General features: G+C 41.6%; 1 protein-coding gene across 2 annotated transcripts in view; it reads right to left on the bottom strand.

The window, feature by feature from the left end:
- Positions 1-15,560, bottom strand: part of LOC124069957 (adenylate cyclase type 1-like) — a 32,049-nt gene extending 16,489 nt beyond the window's left edge. For both annotated transcript variants that reach the window (XM_046409502.1, XM_046409504.1), the window contains exons 1-4: positions 14,611-15,560; positions 11,595-11,744; positions 11,159-11,277; positions 4,743-4,854 (exon numbers count right to left, since the gene is read on the bottom strand). In XM_046409502.1, coding sequence (XP_046265458.1) covers positions 4,743-4,854; positions 11,159-11,277; positions 11,595-11,744; positions 14,611-15,219 — 990 coding nt within the window. In that variant the 5' untranslated portion in view covers positions 15,220-15,560. The remainder of the gene's footprint in view (positions 1-4,742; positions 4,855-11,158; positions 11,278-11,594; positions 11,745-14,610) is intronic.
- Between the last annotated feature and the right edge of the window lie 420 nt (positions 15,561-15,980).

The following is a 15,980-nucleotide window of genomic DNA, read 5'->3' as shown; positions in this document are numbered from 1 at the left end:
AGCAAATATTTTTATTCCTATTCTGTCAGTCTGTTCAGCTTTATCTGAGATTCGGGATAACAGTGAAAAGAATAAACAGGGATTTTTATTCTTTGTCAGTTTTTCTCTCGTGCAGCAGCATTAAAAAACACCTCAAGAACACTGTGATCACCGTGAGCACCGTGGACACTGAAATCAGCATTCAACTGAGCAATGTTTAAGAAACTAACAAGCCAGTAATAATTTAACATTTCAGTAACATTTTATTCCATTAGGACAAATAGACAATATTCAAATTATTACCAAATAAGAATTTAAAGGGGCATATAGGGTATAACAGTCGTTTAATGTCTATTGTTGGTCTGGCAAGCTTTGGTAAGCCCGAAAAATGACAAAAATGGGTTATCTCTGTGTGGGATATTAATGTTTTCCAAAAAAAGTCAGCATTATGAACTGTTTAAAAGACGGAGAGTTTACTAGGTTCAACAAAAAAATCCTTGACACGCATGAAATGAGGATCCAGAATATCTCCACCTCTGCTGCTTCACTTCAGACCACTGAACCTCCCTCGTGTGAGTCCTCTGACTTATGGAAGTTGCTATACGGTCACTGCACTGGCAACCATCGTCATTATTTTTCTTTTTCTTGAAAGAGAAGCATTTTCTCTCTTGGTCCTCCATCGAGAACTCAAGCTGGCTTGTTTGGTTTGGGTTTTGCTTCAGTCCACAGTTCCTCACACGCAGGCGTCTGAGGGAAACTGCAGGACTTGACAGTGATCCTTGCACCTGCTCATGAGAGGAAACCCAAACAGGGTTATTTGAGTTGTGTTTACACCCGGGCTTCGGTTTCCGACAGGCAGCTGTCAGAGTGTGGGCAGCGAACAGTCCTTGTGCTTAATTTAAGAATATTACAGTTTTTTATTAGCATCCTAACCAGTTGCATTTGTTAGATTTTTCTTGGCATAGGATTTTGTATTATATAAACCAACAGATGTACAAATGATCGGTGTTCGGAACCAGTTTTTTAAAGTTAACTTTTTGCACGTTCTTTGCGAATCAGATTTTTTGGAAGTTCAATTTCTTCCACAGTCTTTGCAAAAATTTGTTTCTTCACAATCAGGTCAGAGATCACAACTGAAACTGCACCATCTCAGGTTAGTCATGACTAGATGAGTCTTTGCTTTGTCAGTGCCTCCAGTTAATGTAAGTACTCACAGGATAATGCTTAAATAAAGAGATAAAAGCTCCAACAGTTGAATGTCAGATATGCTCCTTGGATGTAGTGTTATTCTCTTAAAATTAGTGATGGGGGGGGATTGACTCATACATGCAAATATGGCAATGAAGTATGTAAACTGTTCATTTTGTGTTCAAATTCATGTGCTCCATGTTTGATGCAGGTTATTTTGTGAGCTTTCAAAAGTATATACATACATGTGAATGAAGAGGCAACTCTGACTTGTTGAGGAAGTAAGAGGCACTAGATAGATACATCATTGAGCCCTCCTAAAAATGGAAACACGAGAGAGGGAGAGAGTGCAGAGAACCACGGGGCATAAAAGACACAGTTGAGGGAAGTAGGCTGCTGCATGTCAATCAAGAAGCTGAGAAACAAGGAGCGGAGGAGTCTTAGAGCTGTGATGCAGGGAGGTGTTGCGAGAGGAGAGAAAAGAATGAGAAGCTTTGTGAAACTCTGCCATGGAAACAGCAACGACACGTGCGCGCGTACGCACACAAGCACAGACAAAAAGGCACATCCAGTCCAGAGCTATTAATGTTATATAGCATCACAACAACCATAAATTAATCACAGAGTCCCTCTCACAACAGAAACTGTTGTTTCGGGTGCTGGACAAGGCTGCTGGAAACTCGGCCAGGGAGAGGAAGTGTTTATCGAGTGAGATGGGGGACCAGTTGGTGTGTTAATTTACATTCTTGTTATCACTCTTGATAAATCTCCCTCTCTTACTTTCGCCAAAAACAAAACAAACATTGCCATTATTACTGTGAATGTTATGCAAATCTTTAATATTACCTATATTTAAACTAGCACAGAGACCCTACTGATAGGGAGGTCTGGTTCAGGCCATTTCAACAGCACAGCCTTCTGTCACTTCAGCCATGTAGACCATGTTTGGTAGTGATAAGGTTTCCGAGATGAGTTTCCTGAGATGTTTGCGTCCCTTGTCTTGGATCTCAGCAGTAGTCGGCAGATTCTCAGCCCGCTGGTGAAGAGTTATAATTACTCCCAGCTTGTGTTCTTGTGGGTGGTGGGAATCAAACAGCAAACACTGATCAGTGTGAGTGGCTTTCCTGTAAACTTCAATTCTAAAGCTACCCCCCTACTTAACATGGAACAGTCTGTGAGGGAAAGACTATTGTTTTTATGTTTCCTAATGCAAATTTGATGCAGTCCACTCAGAGAAGGCACACGTTCCTAAATATCTTATCAGGTGTTGCAAACTTGTTTATTTAAACCAACTGGACCTAAAATTGAGACCCAAATCTGGCCCTGACCTGGGTCTTTGAATTATTGGTCCAACCAGTTTTAAAATGCAAACCTGAATCAAGACCACACTTTTTGCTTTTCTTTGTTTTCCATTACTATGTTTTTTCTTCAATGACTTTCCCTGGGTGCATTGAATATTTACTTAGAACAAGTGACACACAAAGGCATAGACTACTGGCACAGTCAGAGAGAGATAAAAAGAATTTCTTAAAGGAGCACAGTTTCAATATTTTCATTTTAACTATGGGTCAAATTACTACATCTAAAAAATAAAATGGAAGTCTTTGACACGGGATGGCTGAACAGAAATAGTACATTCCTTTTGTGAGCATTAACAATGTCCGATGTGGAGATAATGCTAAAAAGTGGCAAAATGTTCCTAAATGCTCAAACACAAAAAATATTTCGTTCAGTGTTATAGTAAGTGATTATTTGTGAAGTTCAGAAACTGGCTTGAGCTTGTTAGTCAGCTGGGTTAGTTAGGTTAAACGAAGACAAGACTGTAGTCAGACTGAATAAGTGGAAGCTCTCTGAGAAAGCTTAGTGCTGCCTCAACTTCATTTATGTTAAATTTTGCTGGATGTCTTGAGAAGAGGAGAGGAGAGGAGAGGAGAGGAGAGGAAAGGAGAGGAGAGGAGAGGAAAGGAGACTTGGTCACCTACATCAACAGCACTTTAGGAGAACACTGCGTTCCTGGCCCATTTCCCATGCAGCTTGACAAGTCCAAAGAGTGGACAGGTGGTGTGGGGATGGTGCTGGAATGGTATTATGAGATGATGCCCAGTGGCCATGTGGCATCGCCTGCTCTTCGTATGGAACGAGAAGAGTCTGAGTGCCCACAGTGACCACAGCTATGAGTCAGTGGCACTGCCACTTCCTGCCAAAGTGGATCAGAATGAGTAGGGCTTTGGGTCAGGGTAAAGCTAGAACATTTGATGACAAGTTTCATGACTGGGGACAGCCTTTCAGTGTAACATGAGGCAGCCAAGCAAAGAGCAGACCAATCTATTCGGTTGTAACCAAAAGAATGAGACAGTTCCAATCACAACAGCAAGAAAATTGACAGGGTAGGATTTCTTCTGGCCAAACTTCTTGTGAAAATGTGTCTTTTGAAGCTAAATTCTTTTCAGCATGTTGAAGGGGAAGAAAAAGATTTGACAAGACTTATAAATAAGTGTGTGTGTGTGAGAGTGCATTGTGATGCATGGAATCTTGTTTTGGCTAATGGCATCTCAGGGTAAAAGTCAACTTTCCATAGGATAAGACATACAAAACAGCAAGAGTCAGGTAAAGCAACTAAATGGAGACATTCTGGAAAACTTAATGAAAATTATATGATAGAAAAGTCAAATGAGAGGCACTCTCTTTTTAGTAAGCTCTAATTTTGCGCCTGTAAACAAACATGTTAAAAATAGAAGCTCTCCACACAGTGAAGTAAAACCTTCTATGAAAGCAAAAAAGGGTTAGTTGTAATCCTGTGGATTAATGGATTTGACAAGGGCATGTGCCTAGTGTAAGTAATAGAGGCCAGATTATGTGTAGATAAGGCTGTGGAGGGTGATCTGCAGGGGCTCAGGGGCTCAACCTTCTCACCAAACAAAGATACTGTATGTGTCAGCCAAACTGGCAGCGTTGGAGAAGGAGGTGCCTTTTCTGCTGATCTGCTTTGATTCAGATGTAACTTGAGGTAAAAGCACGCCAAGGTACCTATGGTGTTCTGATTAAAAGATTTTGTAACACCACCAAAGACAGCATCGCGACTAGATTAAACACAGCATTCAAATTCACGGCAAAAGTTGAGCGGATTTTCAGCACCAAAATCGCAAAGAGTGAAATATTGACAGATGGGAGAGCTGAAATCTTTTCCACATGCGAACTGACAGAGATCGGGACAAGTACATCTAGCAGCCCCTTCATTCAGTTCATTCACACAAACAGAGTGGAGGCGAGGTTTAGCCCTGGGTAAATCTGGCCTGGATTAAAAAGGTCTGTCAACTCTTCCTCAAATGAAGCACTGGATAATCATATTAAGCATCATATGGGCTTCCAGTATTCACTGTGACATCACGCTAAGCTGCTACAATAGTGGCATGTGCCAGCAGCCTGTGGCCAAAGCAGTAAACACACACACACACAGACGTCATTGCTGTGTCAAAGTTTGGACAAAGTGTACACACAGAGAAGAAGAGCTGCTTTTTATGCCAACAGTGACTGTAATTGGGAGATATGTGTTCAAGGGAGGGAAACAGACTCACCGTGGCAAGCTCATCAAACTTCCCAAACAGCTCATTTAGCAGTTTAACCAGCTCCTGGGCTGTGCACTGGGAGGCCAGGCTGGTGAAACCAACTATATCTGCAAAGAGGATGCTGCAACAGAGAGAAAAGAAACATTAGAGTCAATGCAGCATATTCTGCTATAATCATGAGACAACATTACTGGATGCCTGATCCGATCAGCTCCCAGGAATTTGTTTAACATGGCACGCCTTGGAAGCCTTAGCCCGAGTCAATTTGAACATTCCCTTTGGATAATGTGTTTACGGCAAACTAATCAAACATTTAAATTAATGACCTCCAGCAGCAAAAAAATATGAAGTTAGACAGAGAGGAGAGAGAGAACCTGCTCCATTCTCTAACTGACTGGCAGCGCAGTCAAGCAGAGAGACTCAAAATAGAAGCGGGAGAATTCTCATGGGGATCAAGGTGGAGACATGTCCTGTTAGGAGCTGTTCTAGGATATAATGCAACCATCAAGGCACTTTCACTGTCTTCAGGTGCACTTGTTTTCCCTTTTGACACTTGATATAGCAATGAGAGTGCATGAGGTTTGAAGTTGGACTGAAATTAAAATTCTTCAGTATACATATCTGTATGTTTTTTTTTTAATTTGTCTGCTGATGTGCTCAGAAATATTATATTCAGTATACAACCCCATAGGCGTGTAAGGGCTGTCCACTGTCTGAGTGGAGGATAGTTAGCCTAGTCTGTTAGCTTCTACTGTCCTAGTGAAATACAAACTTAATAGCACAGTGGCTTAAATGTCTTAAATCACTAACAGCACATTCATATACAGACTGCAGGGCCCTCACATGTCAGTTCAACACTGCAATGGGATCCACCACCTCCAGACTGAAACTTCCCACAAACACATCCGAAAACATTTTAATCCTCTTTTGAAAAAATGGAGAAGTAACATGATTTTACATTGCACGAACAGTGTAGAGAATTCAAATTTCAGGTTGACAGTCTATAAACCCTACACTTTTTTTCCCAGTGCTATGCGATCTTATTTGTCTCACTCCAACTTGACCACAGGCCACTGACAAAAGGCCACTTGTGTCTACAACTTGCCCCTAAGAGACAACTCATTATCAATCTGCATCAGAGCGGGAACTTTTACCGTGAAGGATTTGCCCTGATTGCTGGGTGGTAATGGAGGGTGTGAAGGGGAATTAGTCATCAAAATCTGACTGTCCTGAACAACTTGCACGTCTGCGGTTCTCTTACTGATTTCAGGCTGCTGTCTGCATGTGGGCTGGAGTTTTCACAACGTGACAGAGTGCTGGATCTCTAAGGAGGAGCTGCTAAATGTCATTTTGTTGTCTCGCAGATGTCACCGTAATGAGGGGCAATGGATTCAGTTTGTGTGAATGTTTCAATTGGCAACCATCTGTGGCTGAAACGTTAAATAGACAACTTCAATTCGCTAAAATTCTGAAAAGAACTGAACTAACGCTGTAATGCATTTCATATAATAGTATAATATAATACCTAATAGTGCACAGATGCGGTCAATTACCCAACAAAAGAGTGAAGAGCTGGGTAAAAACCAAATTAATTTGAGCGATCAGCCAACAGAACACACGGCCAATTATTTAATCCCTGAAACTAACACAACAAATACTGTTTCATGTCTGCTCCAGACTCCGAGCCCAAACACTCTTCTTGCAAATTGTCTTGAATAATCCATCTTAGAAGTTAAACTGCTGATTATAACGTCTCCAGCCATCTTTATCTTCATAGGACCGAAATACAAACTCAGACAAGCTGACTGTAAAATGAATCATTACCTCACAGTCCCACCTGCAGTAAGCATTTAACAGTTGGATGTGTTTTAAACAGGGAGATGCTTGATGTCATAGCTTTGTGCCGTACCAATTAAGCCATAGTAGCATATAATGCACTAAACAGGCGAGACGGTTGCCTTCCACACACGTTTTAGGAGAGATCTTGCGTGGGCTCGCTAACAGACTCCTGGAAAGTGACGTATGTCTCAGTTCATGTCTGGTTCCTCATTTCTGCGTGGCTACTGGACAGCTTCCACCTGTCCAGTAGCAGACTGCGGCGTTTCTTCGATTCTCATCGTGAGCGCACGCCTTGAATTCAAGAATGATTGTATTAATTGTCTGTGCATATTATCTAACACTTTTGCGTTCCAATGGCCCTCATTTGCACAGCCAATACAGGACTAGTAGCTGATAAATTTGTTATGTAACACAAGCGGAATCAGCATACTTGGGGCCAAACTACAGCCTGTGACTGGTTTCCCACAGCAAGTAGTGTGGTTGTGTTTTTGTATGGAGCTTGTGGGGTTTTATAGGCTGAGATTTTCATACAGGCAAAGATCCCATTGATTGAATGGTCCCACTGTCTCATTACCTCATGTGAACTTCGCCACACGGTTATTTTTGGCCTTGTTTAAACCACATGCACGCCATTGTCCCTGATTGCACGTAAAGTATGCGCAGAGCACAAGACCTGTGTTCCAAGTTCACGTCACTGGAGATGTGTGCTTTGTTGGAAAAAATTCAACAGAAGAGCTCATTAAATGAGAGCGCTCAGCAGAAAGCTTAACACTCAGTCCATTTCTCAGTCGCTTGTTTACAAAGAGAGAGAAGTCTAATGTTGTGTCTTAATGGTGGCATAGTCTGTAGAGATTCAAATATAAACATTCGAAATAAGCCACCACTGTTTCTGTAACTGCAGCTCATAAAAAGGCTTGTGATTAAGTACGCTATCCACATGAGCAGCATGTTCTGCTTACCACACCATAAAGGCACAGAAATCCAGTCATGTACCAAAACATTATGGGTAACTATCCTATGTGTATGCTGAGCATGCAGTTAATGCCACAAATTATTTTTTAACTAACTAACTAATATATTGCATGTAAGCATAACATAACCTTAGTTCTCACACTTTCAGTGCAGAATGAGAAGAATAAGCTTCATTGTCATTATACTACAAGTACTCTACGGGTACAATGAAGTTCAATGATCACATATCAACTTCAAGGGTTAAGTTGCATTTACTGTCACTCAAACTTAACATAAACTAACAGGCTCACTGCACTTTGATATTCGACTATGATCTTCCATATGCAACTTTTGGATTTTCTTTTTATTTTATTTTTATTTAAATCCAACAAAACAAACACACTCAAGCTCCAGCTATTGGCTACCACCAAACCTACTGTACAATTCAGGTTCCTGACTCAGTAAACTATCATGTACAGCAGGCAAAGCACTACAGTTCAAATAAATAAGCCACCTAAAAGAAACATGATTTTTCCCGTGGCCTGGAACTTGTCTAATGTAATATCTAATATCGTCTAATTTAAACTCCCTCACACCCTCATCCATTATTTCCCCTCCAATGGCACATATTCAAGGGAAGTTATTCCTCCAATTATGCTAATCTCCCATTTCCCTTTATGGCAGGCATTACTGTAGCTATTTTGGCTGATGTGATGTGAATTTAATCACTTGGCGGAAGACATGAGCCCTTTGCCAACTCAAGGGTTAACTCTGAACGGGCCCCTCCGGAGTTACAGTATGTGGGCAGCGTATGTGCTGACGTCGGGCCAATAAAGGGACTAGCACAGAAGAGTATGCAAGGTGCTTACCACACAATTTAGAGGGATAAACTGTAACTTGTTGGCAATAGTGTGAGTGAACAGCTACAAACACTAGAAAACCTCCTGTCAGTGACCCAAGTAGGTCATTTCAGAAACAGAGTGATCAAACGTTCCCCCAATTCACTTTCTAAAAAACAAAGTCTTTAAAAGCTTCCTTTTAGCTGAGCAACATTTCATTTATGTTGTCAAGTGAGTGACTACTGTATGTGCGAAGGTGGAACAAAATGTTAGAAACAAACATAGTGGCAATGCTTGTAAATGAAAAAAACAAAACAAACAAAAAAAAACAACAAGCACAGAATGGTGAAGATGCGTGCAGTATTAAAGCGTATGCTAAATTATAAAGTGATGATAAATCGGATAGCTCTTTTATTAAAAGACTGATGTGATATTTAACTGTGAATGCTGATAATTTATCACTATTTTCGCATTTTTAATCATGTAAATAATAAAAGTGCAATTTATTAGAGGTGACTTGATAAATTAGGAAACCATTTAGAACGAATTACTGGTGGTTTAAAAATGTCCTTTCCTTTGATTTTCAGCTCAAAGCTGTTTTAATATATAAGTTACTATATCACAACCCCTAAAATAATTAAAGTCTATGTCAATATGGGGTTATAACATCCCACATATCTTGTTCAATAAACTTAACACTTTGGAGTCATAATCTTTTTATCTATTTTTCTTTCTTTTTTTTTTTCTTGAGTGATTACTACAGTATTCCCCTGGCTGGATTTTAATCAGATCCAAAACTGCCCACAGTCTCAGAACATAATGAAGAAGACTCTGAGCGCATTGTACTGCACACTGTTTACTTTCTAATTACAGTCCACCCAAATCACATAAATCATGTCTGCATCCAGTCTAGATCACTCTCAAAGGATGGCGCTATCTGAAGGCGTTCAAGGCACAAAAGCAATCAGCAGAGCTCCACTGGGATGTGTCCATACTTAACCACCGTGCGCACACACACACACACACACACACGTACAGACAACGTTATGCAACAAGAATTTAGTCTCCATTGCATTTAATCCCCTGTAGCAACTTAATCCTGGGGCTAAGCAAACTCTCCTCCTCAAGCCTCCCTCCTGCTCTGGGAACACAGAGGAAAGGAGGAAGAGGAGAAGATAAAGAAAGAAAAGAAGGAAATGTTGGAGGGTGAGGAAACGTAACAATGCAGTGAGAAACGCTGATTAAAGTATGTGACGAAAAGGAGGATTGAGAAAATCTGACGTGCGGAAAATGCAGAGTAGTGAACGTCATGTCTAAAACATATTGTTTACATCTTAGGTACTGGTGAAAGGTTAAAAGGTCAGGTCAGGTGTGCAGGATAGATATGAGGATTTACATAGCTGGACTGTAAGTGCATTTACCTACAGGTATTTGACTTAAGTATGATTAGGAGGTACTTGCACTTTGCTTGAGTATATATCACACAGGGTTTACATACAAAACATATGATCACTTGTGATTGGTTGCTTTATGTTAAACTACCCAATAGTACATAAAGTATCTGCATCTCGACTGTCTTCAACATTAAAATGCTTCTTATATTTTAATACAAATGTAATAATAATACATAAAAAATGTAACTAAAGAAATGTAAATATAACAGCTGCATAATAAGTATTTTTATCTTTGATACATTTTGCTGATGATACTGGTCTTTATGATATTTTGAACCTTAGAGCATTTTTACAACGTGGTACTGCAACTTTTCTTGAGAATCTAAATACTTCGTCCTTCCACTTCTTCTGTGACTGTGCAATAGCAGCACAATGAAGACCAAAGCAAGCAGCAATCTAAAGACACTGAACGTGCCACAAACATCAAATAAAACTGACTAACAGCTGGCTTGTTTGCTGGGAGGAAAGGAAGATGATGAAAGGAAGCCTAGAAGTTCATCACGATTTTCTTCAACAAGCAAATTATGTCGGCTTTATTTTTGATACAGTCTGTCTTTTCAAAAAGCAATTACTATAACTTCTCAAAGAGAGAATCTGGATTGGGGGGAAATTATACGCACAAACTACCTTTACAGCTAGAGATTATGCAGTGTAAGATAATTTACATGCTGTAATCATCAACCTGCAGCAAAAACTAATGCTCTTAAGAAGGAATGCACACTCCTAAGATGTTTGAAGCCTAGCAACTGTGCAGGACACTGCAAAGTGCCAGAGGAATCTCCTTCTCACTAAGCATTGCTTAATCTGCCCCCCCATTAGGATCCCTAATTCAAAAAGCCTTGTTTCCCCTGGGGGCTACTGAGATATGACAGCCCAGAACTGGGCATATGCAACTCTGGCATAAAAGCCTTTGAGCAGCAAAAATATGACCATTTTCAAAAATTTGCTACCCTTATTAAACCACTAGAAAGTGGAGCTGGGACGGATAATTAAGAGGTAAGTTAGGGTCCAACCCTTGATATTAAAGAATTAAATATTTCAGTTTTTGCAGCCTGGGGTGCTGTCAGTGTTTTAGGACACTGTTGGGTCAGATCACACCACATTGTGTAGCCCTCAGTGTTCTTTCCAAAGGACATGTTTGGTCAAGTTATTCTGCTCCTATTTAACATGCAGCATAATGCATCCAGACAGTGTTTATGCCACTTTTTCAGCAGGAAATCCACCCATGAGGAGAATGTACTATGTACAAAATACCATGGTCTTAGTTAAGTCCATTCACAGCTAAGAAGGGTTTAAATACCACTGGGATTGGTCTGCAGTTGTGCTGATGTGAGGATCCTACCTGACATTGTCATGGCGCTGGATGTAGATTTTGTGAAAGATCCTTTCTGGGGGCTTCAGGAAATCCTCTTTCATCTCCATAGCTACGTTCCTGGGCAACAGACTCATTAGCAGGCGCTCCTGAGTGTGTGTGTGTGTGTGTGTGTGTGTGTGTGAAAGGAAAGAAAAAAGAGAAAATACAAAGCAAGTTTAAATATACATTTATAAAGTCAAAGTTATCATAAGACAAAGTGTTAGTAGCGATAAGAAATGTGCTAGACGCAAAGGCAAGAAATCTAACAGAAATGAATAATGTGTCAAAATGACTCACAGCAAGAGGGAGAGAGAAAGAGAAGTGTGTGTGTGTGTGTGTGTGTGCATGTGTGTTGGGGGAGTGGGGGGACATAGACACCCATCTAATTTTGCCAATAGTTGCAGTAGTGCACAGGTGCCTGTACCTGTTTCTCGTTCTCGTCCTCCATGCGAAGTCTTTCTTCAATGCAGTTGCGAGCCTGCAGGAAGGCCTTCCTCTGGGCTCGTTCTGTCAGGATGCGCACAAACAGCCCTGACAGGTTGACACTGGTGAACAGCACTGTGTTGGCAACCAACTGCAAACAGAATGAAATAGAAAATAATAATAATAATAATAACAAACAAACATAAGCACTGGTAAAGACACACACATTGTTAGGATATCATTCGGAGCTGTTGTTAAAGCCCTGACTGTCAAACAGTTTGCATGTTTGTACTTGTGTCACTCTTTTTCATGTGCTCCACTTTACACACATGTATTTCTTATAATGACAAATGAAACTGAATTTTCATGTATGTACCCTCACGAAGCTGATCTTAAATATGTAATTTGATGAATATTCTGTCTTCGTATGCTTGCATGCTATGAACTCAACAGCGGTAAACGTCCTCATGCATGTGAAATGGGTGAGGAGGTGTTGGGGTCCAATATTTCTCTATTTTGGGGTCTGTGATATCAAAACGTTTGTGAATCTGAGCTCATCCATCACAGCAGTTGCACAGCAGCATGACTTCTTCAACCTTGTGCAGGGCATAAACAGAAAAGAGAATTTTTTTTTTCTACTTGGCTGAGGTCGGCTGGCTATGACTTTGTACACAAACAAGGTCCTACATTCACCTCTGGAGTGCACACTAGCAAGCTGCCACCCTGGGTAATGATTATATATTTGTAAGAATAAAAGAATTCATTCTGTTCATATCTTAGGTCATTCATCAAGAGTGTTTTCTACTGCTGGAGTCAATGATGGAGAGCATTTGACCTCAAGGAAAGCTATTACAAATTATATTACGCTTCACTTGTAAAATATATGGTGTGATTTCAGGGCATTTGTGTTTCGGTGAGCATCATAAATACACTGTCAACGCGTCATATGATATACACAAATCTTCTCAAATTGAACATACTTCTGTCACCGCAGACAGGCATGTTTCCCAGTCCAATGAATAATGGATTGGCTTGAAAAGACTGTTTTGGCAGCAGCAGTCTGTCTTTGTGCTTGGCAGCAGTGCTGGCGAGCGTGAACGCTGTTCAAACAATGCTCAAAGTTACTTTACAGCCTTGAGTAAGTAAATGTGGACATCTGAGCTGAGATGTGTTTAAAAAAAAAAAAAAGTAGCTTCTCGGCTTATCTGTGGATATAACACACAAAATTTCCAAAAATCTTTTTGCATTTATGTAAAATAATTGATTTCAGTGAGTGTTAAAAATAAAGGGCTTTCATTTCCTGTTATCACTGTTATACTTAATGTTAACGGGCAGCAAAATAAAAGACTCCCAGGGCCTGCTTATATTGTTTATGGTAGTCTTTATTGTTACATTGAGTGAACGTGTTTTGGATTTGGACCTGACATAATAGTTGTTCAGTGTTGTTATTTTCTGTTTGTCAAGACAGACACGCGAGGTTGTAAAGTAATGCCGCATAGCTCCAAACTATTTGATGTATCAATAAAATGTGGCGCTAAAAAGAACGGACTTTATCTTCTCGACAGACAACATTGAAATGAACTGACTTATATAGTGCTTTTCTACTCTTCCTGACCGCTCAAAGGGCTTTACAGCATGAGCCAGCCATTCACCCATTCACACACACACACACACACGCATTCATACACTGGTGGTGGTGAATGATACCATGCTCATCAGCTTACAGTACATGACAACAAGATTCACAGCCGATGTCAAGGGAGTTGGAAATAACCTGTTTGTAGTTGTATTCTCCACAACACTCACTTCTGTAATAAGAAATTTCAGGTGGACGGAGCCATGAAAGCAGACAGGTTGAGTGCCCGGGAACCTCGGTGGGTGGTTGGAGCAAGCCTGGGCTGTGCGGGGTCATGCCACACAGCTCATCTCTAAGCTTAATGGATTAGCTATCTCTGTTAGTCCAGCTAACACTGTCCTTCACATGGCTACGCAGGTACCTCATAGCCTACATAGAGGAAAACAATCTCCTCGTCAAATACGCTGTCATCATCCGAGGGCGTGATGAACTCATCACGTCTCAATTTTCCTTACCAAGAAATGCACAATCTTCATGTCATATGCTGCACAGAGGCAGAAATGTTCCATTACCCCTGGAGGGTTTGACTGATGTGGCATATCTTCTTTCCTCACACCTGATGACAGTCAGAAATGTGTGTGTGTGTGTGTGTGTTTCACTGTGACAGAAAAAGGTGCAAAGATATAAATGTACAGACAGTGGTGTACCAATTTCTATTTCAGCTCTGCAAATGGCATGCATGACTTTGCCCTCTTTTCATGACTGAAGCATACAATGTGGTGTGTGTGTGTGTGTGTTTGCCCTACTTCTGGTGCAAGCAGGATGTTGCTCTGGTTCTTCATTCCAGCCAGCACCTTTGGGGCTGAATCGCATCCCCAAGGAAGCACCCATGAGCATATACAGACTGCTTTGCAACTCCCCCCCCCCCCCCCCCTGTTTGTTTGTCTTTTTAGGGGCCTACAGGTATGAACCACCACCAGCTGTGCAGCACTCCACTGTTACCCCACCCAATGAAATGTGGCGAATCAATCACAGCTGTGATTTTTCAGCATTTAGGCGGGGTGAGAAAAGCACAAATTCACGCTTGTGTTTGTCCACCACATGCCAGCAGAAGTTGAGGGTCGATCCTCTCATCTTCAGTTTGTTATCATGACTGACATGAGCTGGTCTTTCACTGTAACCAAAACAGGTCGTGGCAGAAATACACTTTTGTCAAATTTGCCTAAAACCAAAGCAAATCTCATCAAGCCTAACCCCGGGGAGCTGTCCCCGGTACTGAACACAATGTGGCCCACTGGATGGGCCTATGTTACATGTTATTATACTCAATGTGCATTTAAATTAAGCCAGGATGATGATTATTACGGGCATATTTATGGTTAAAAAAACAAACAAATAACAACATAAAAAAACCACTAATAACGTGGAAGCGTGGACTCACCGTTCTCCAGAGTTTCTGTGTTTTCACTGTGACAGAAGTGGCGGTCACAATCAAATGGGAGATTGAGACCATTATTCCCAACACAACAGCCAAGAGAGTCCGCACTGGCAGGAGCGCATAGGCGACGAAGGTGACCAGGATGAGCTGCCACATGCCTTGCTCCGGGGACGTCGGGGGCTCCATCCCCATCGCGCCCAGCGAGAAGGGGCAGCAGAGGAACGAGAAAGTGAAGCCGAAGAGCAGCGTCAGGTTGACAATCTGTTGGAGCTGAGTCACTTGGAGGTACTTGACATTAGTTACGATGAACAGGGAGACGAAGATGACACAGTGGACCGGATGGGACCCCTTGGAGATGGTGAGACTGGGGCCGGACAACAACTCCACCACGGCCAGCGTAGCAGACATGAAGATGAGCACGGCCAGGGCTTTGAGAGTGGACGTCTGCTCCAGCTTCAGGTTGTAGTTCTGGAAGAGGGATTCGAGCTCCTTGCAGTCGAACTCGTCCTCACACACGATGGTGGTCAAAGGGACACCCGGTGGACAGTGACTTCTCTTCCGCCTGGTTTTGACTTTCTGAAACGGTATTTCCTCCATGTCAGTGCCATTCATAAACTGAATACCTGCTCACGGCTTAGGTCAAACCGGACACCGGATCCCACGCCGACACAGACCGGAGCCAACGGTAAAAGACGCGCACAAGCAGTCTGGACGGAGGCACAGCGTCCCAGATAGCCGAGACTGGCCGGTGACCACAAGACGCGCTCTACACTATCCACAGGTTGAAGTGTGCTGTTCGGAGAGATCAGCTGTCACAGACATCTTCATGCTCCGGCTTTATTTGCATACGATTTGCAAAATAAATAAATAAATAAATAAATCTATCTCTCAGTTTTTTTCGTTTGAGCGCCACATGACGAGCTGCGCGCACGACGTCTAGTTCAGATGGTAAAGCTTTTTTTTTTTTTTTTTTTTTTTTGCTGGGCTCAGATAGGATCACGCCTGCGCATTATGAGGTGAAGATAAGACAGGTTTCAGCTACTCAACACACACAGTCAAGACGATTTGACTGGCGCGGCTGCAGCGCTCCCCTTACTAATCTCACAGAACAGTGCATACATCATCCATAATGTCCGTTTCTGTTCCACCTACGCACGACATGTTTCCGTCATTAAAGCCTGCGCAATCTATTTCTTTTACATATATTGATCCACTTACGCTCTTGCCTTGTCCTGTCTCCTTCACGTGTATTAACACAGAGAGGGAGAATTAATAAATTAATAAATGCACTGTATATCGAAGCTTTCAGACCATGATTCATGAAATCCCTCACTGGAGACTGTCCTTAAACTGGCAGCTACTGCTTTTGCTTG

Source organism: Scatophagus argus, chromosome 13, assembly GCF_020382885.2.
Source record: "Scatophagus argus isolate fScaArg1 chromosome 13, fScaArg1.pri, whole genome shotgun sequence".
Classification (NCBI taxonomy): Eukaryota; Metazoa; Chordata; class Actinopteri; family Scatophagidae; genus Scatophagus; species Scatophagus argus.
Note: the sequence above shows the minus strand (reverse complement) of the source record. Positions and strands in the feature narration are given on the sequence as shown.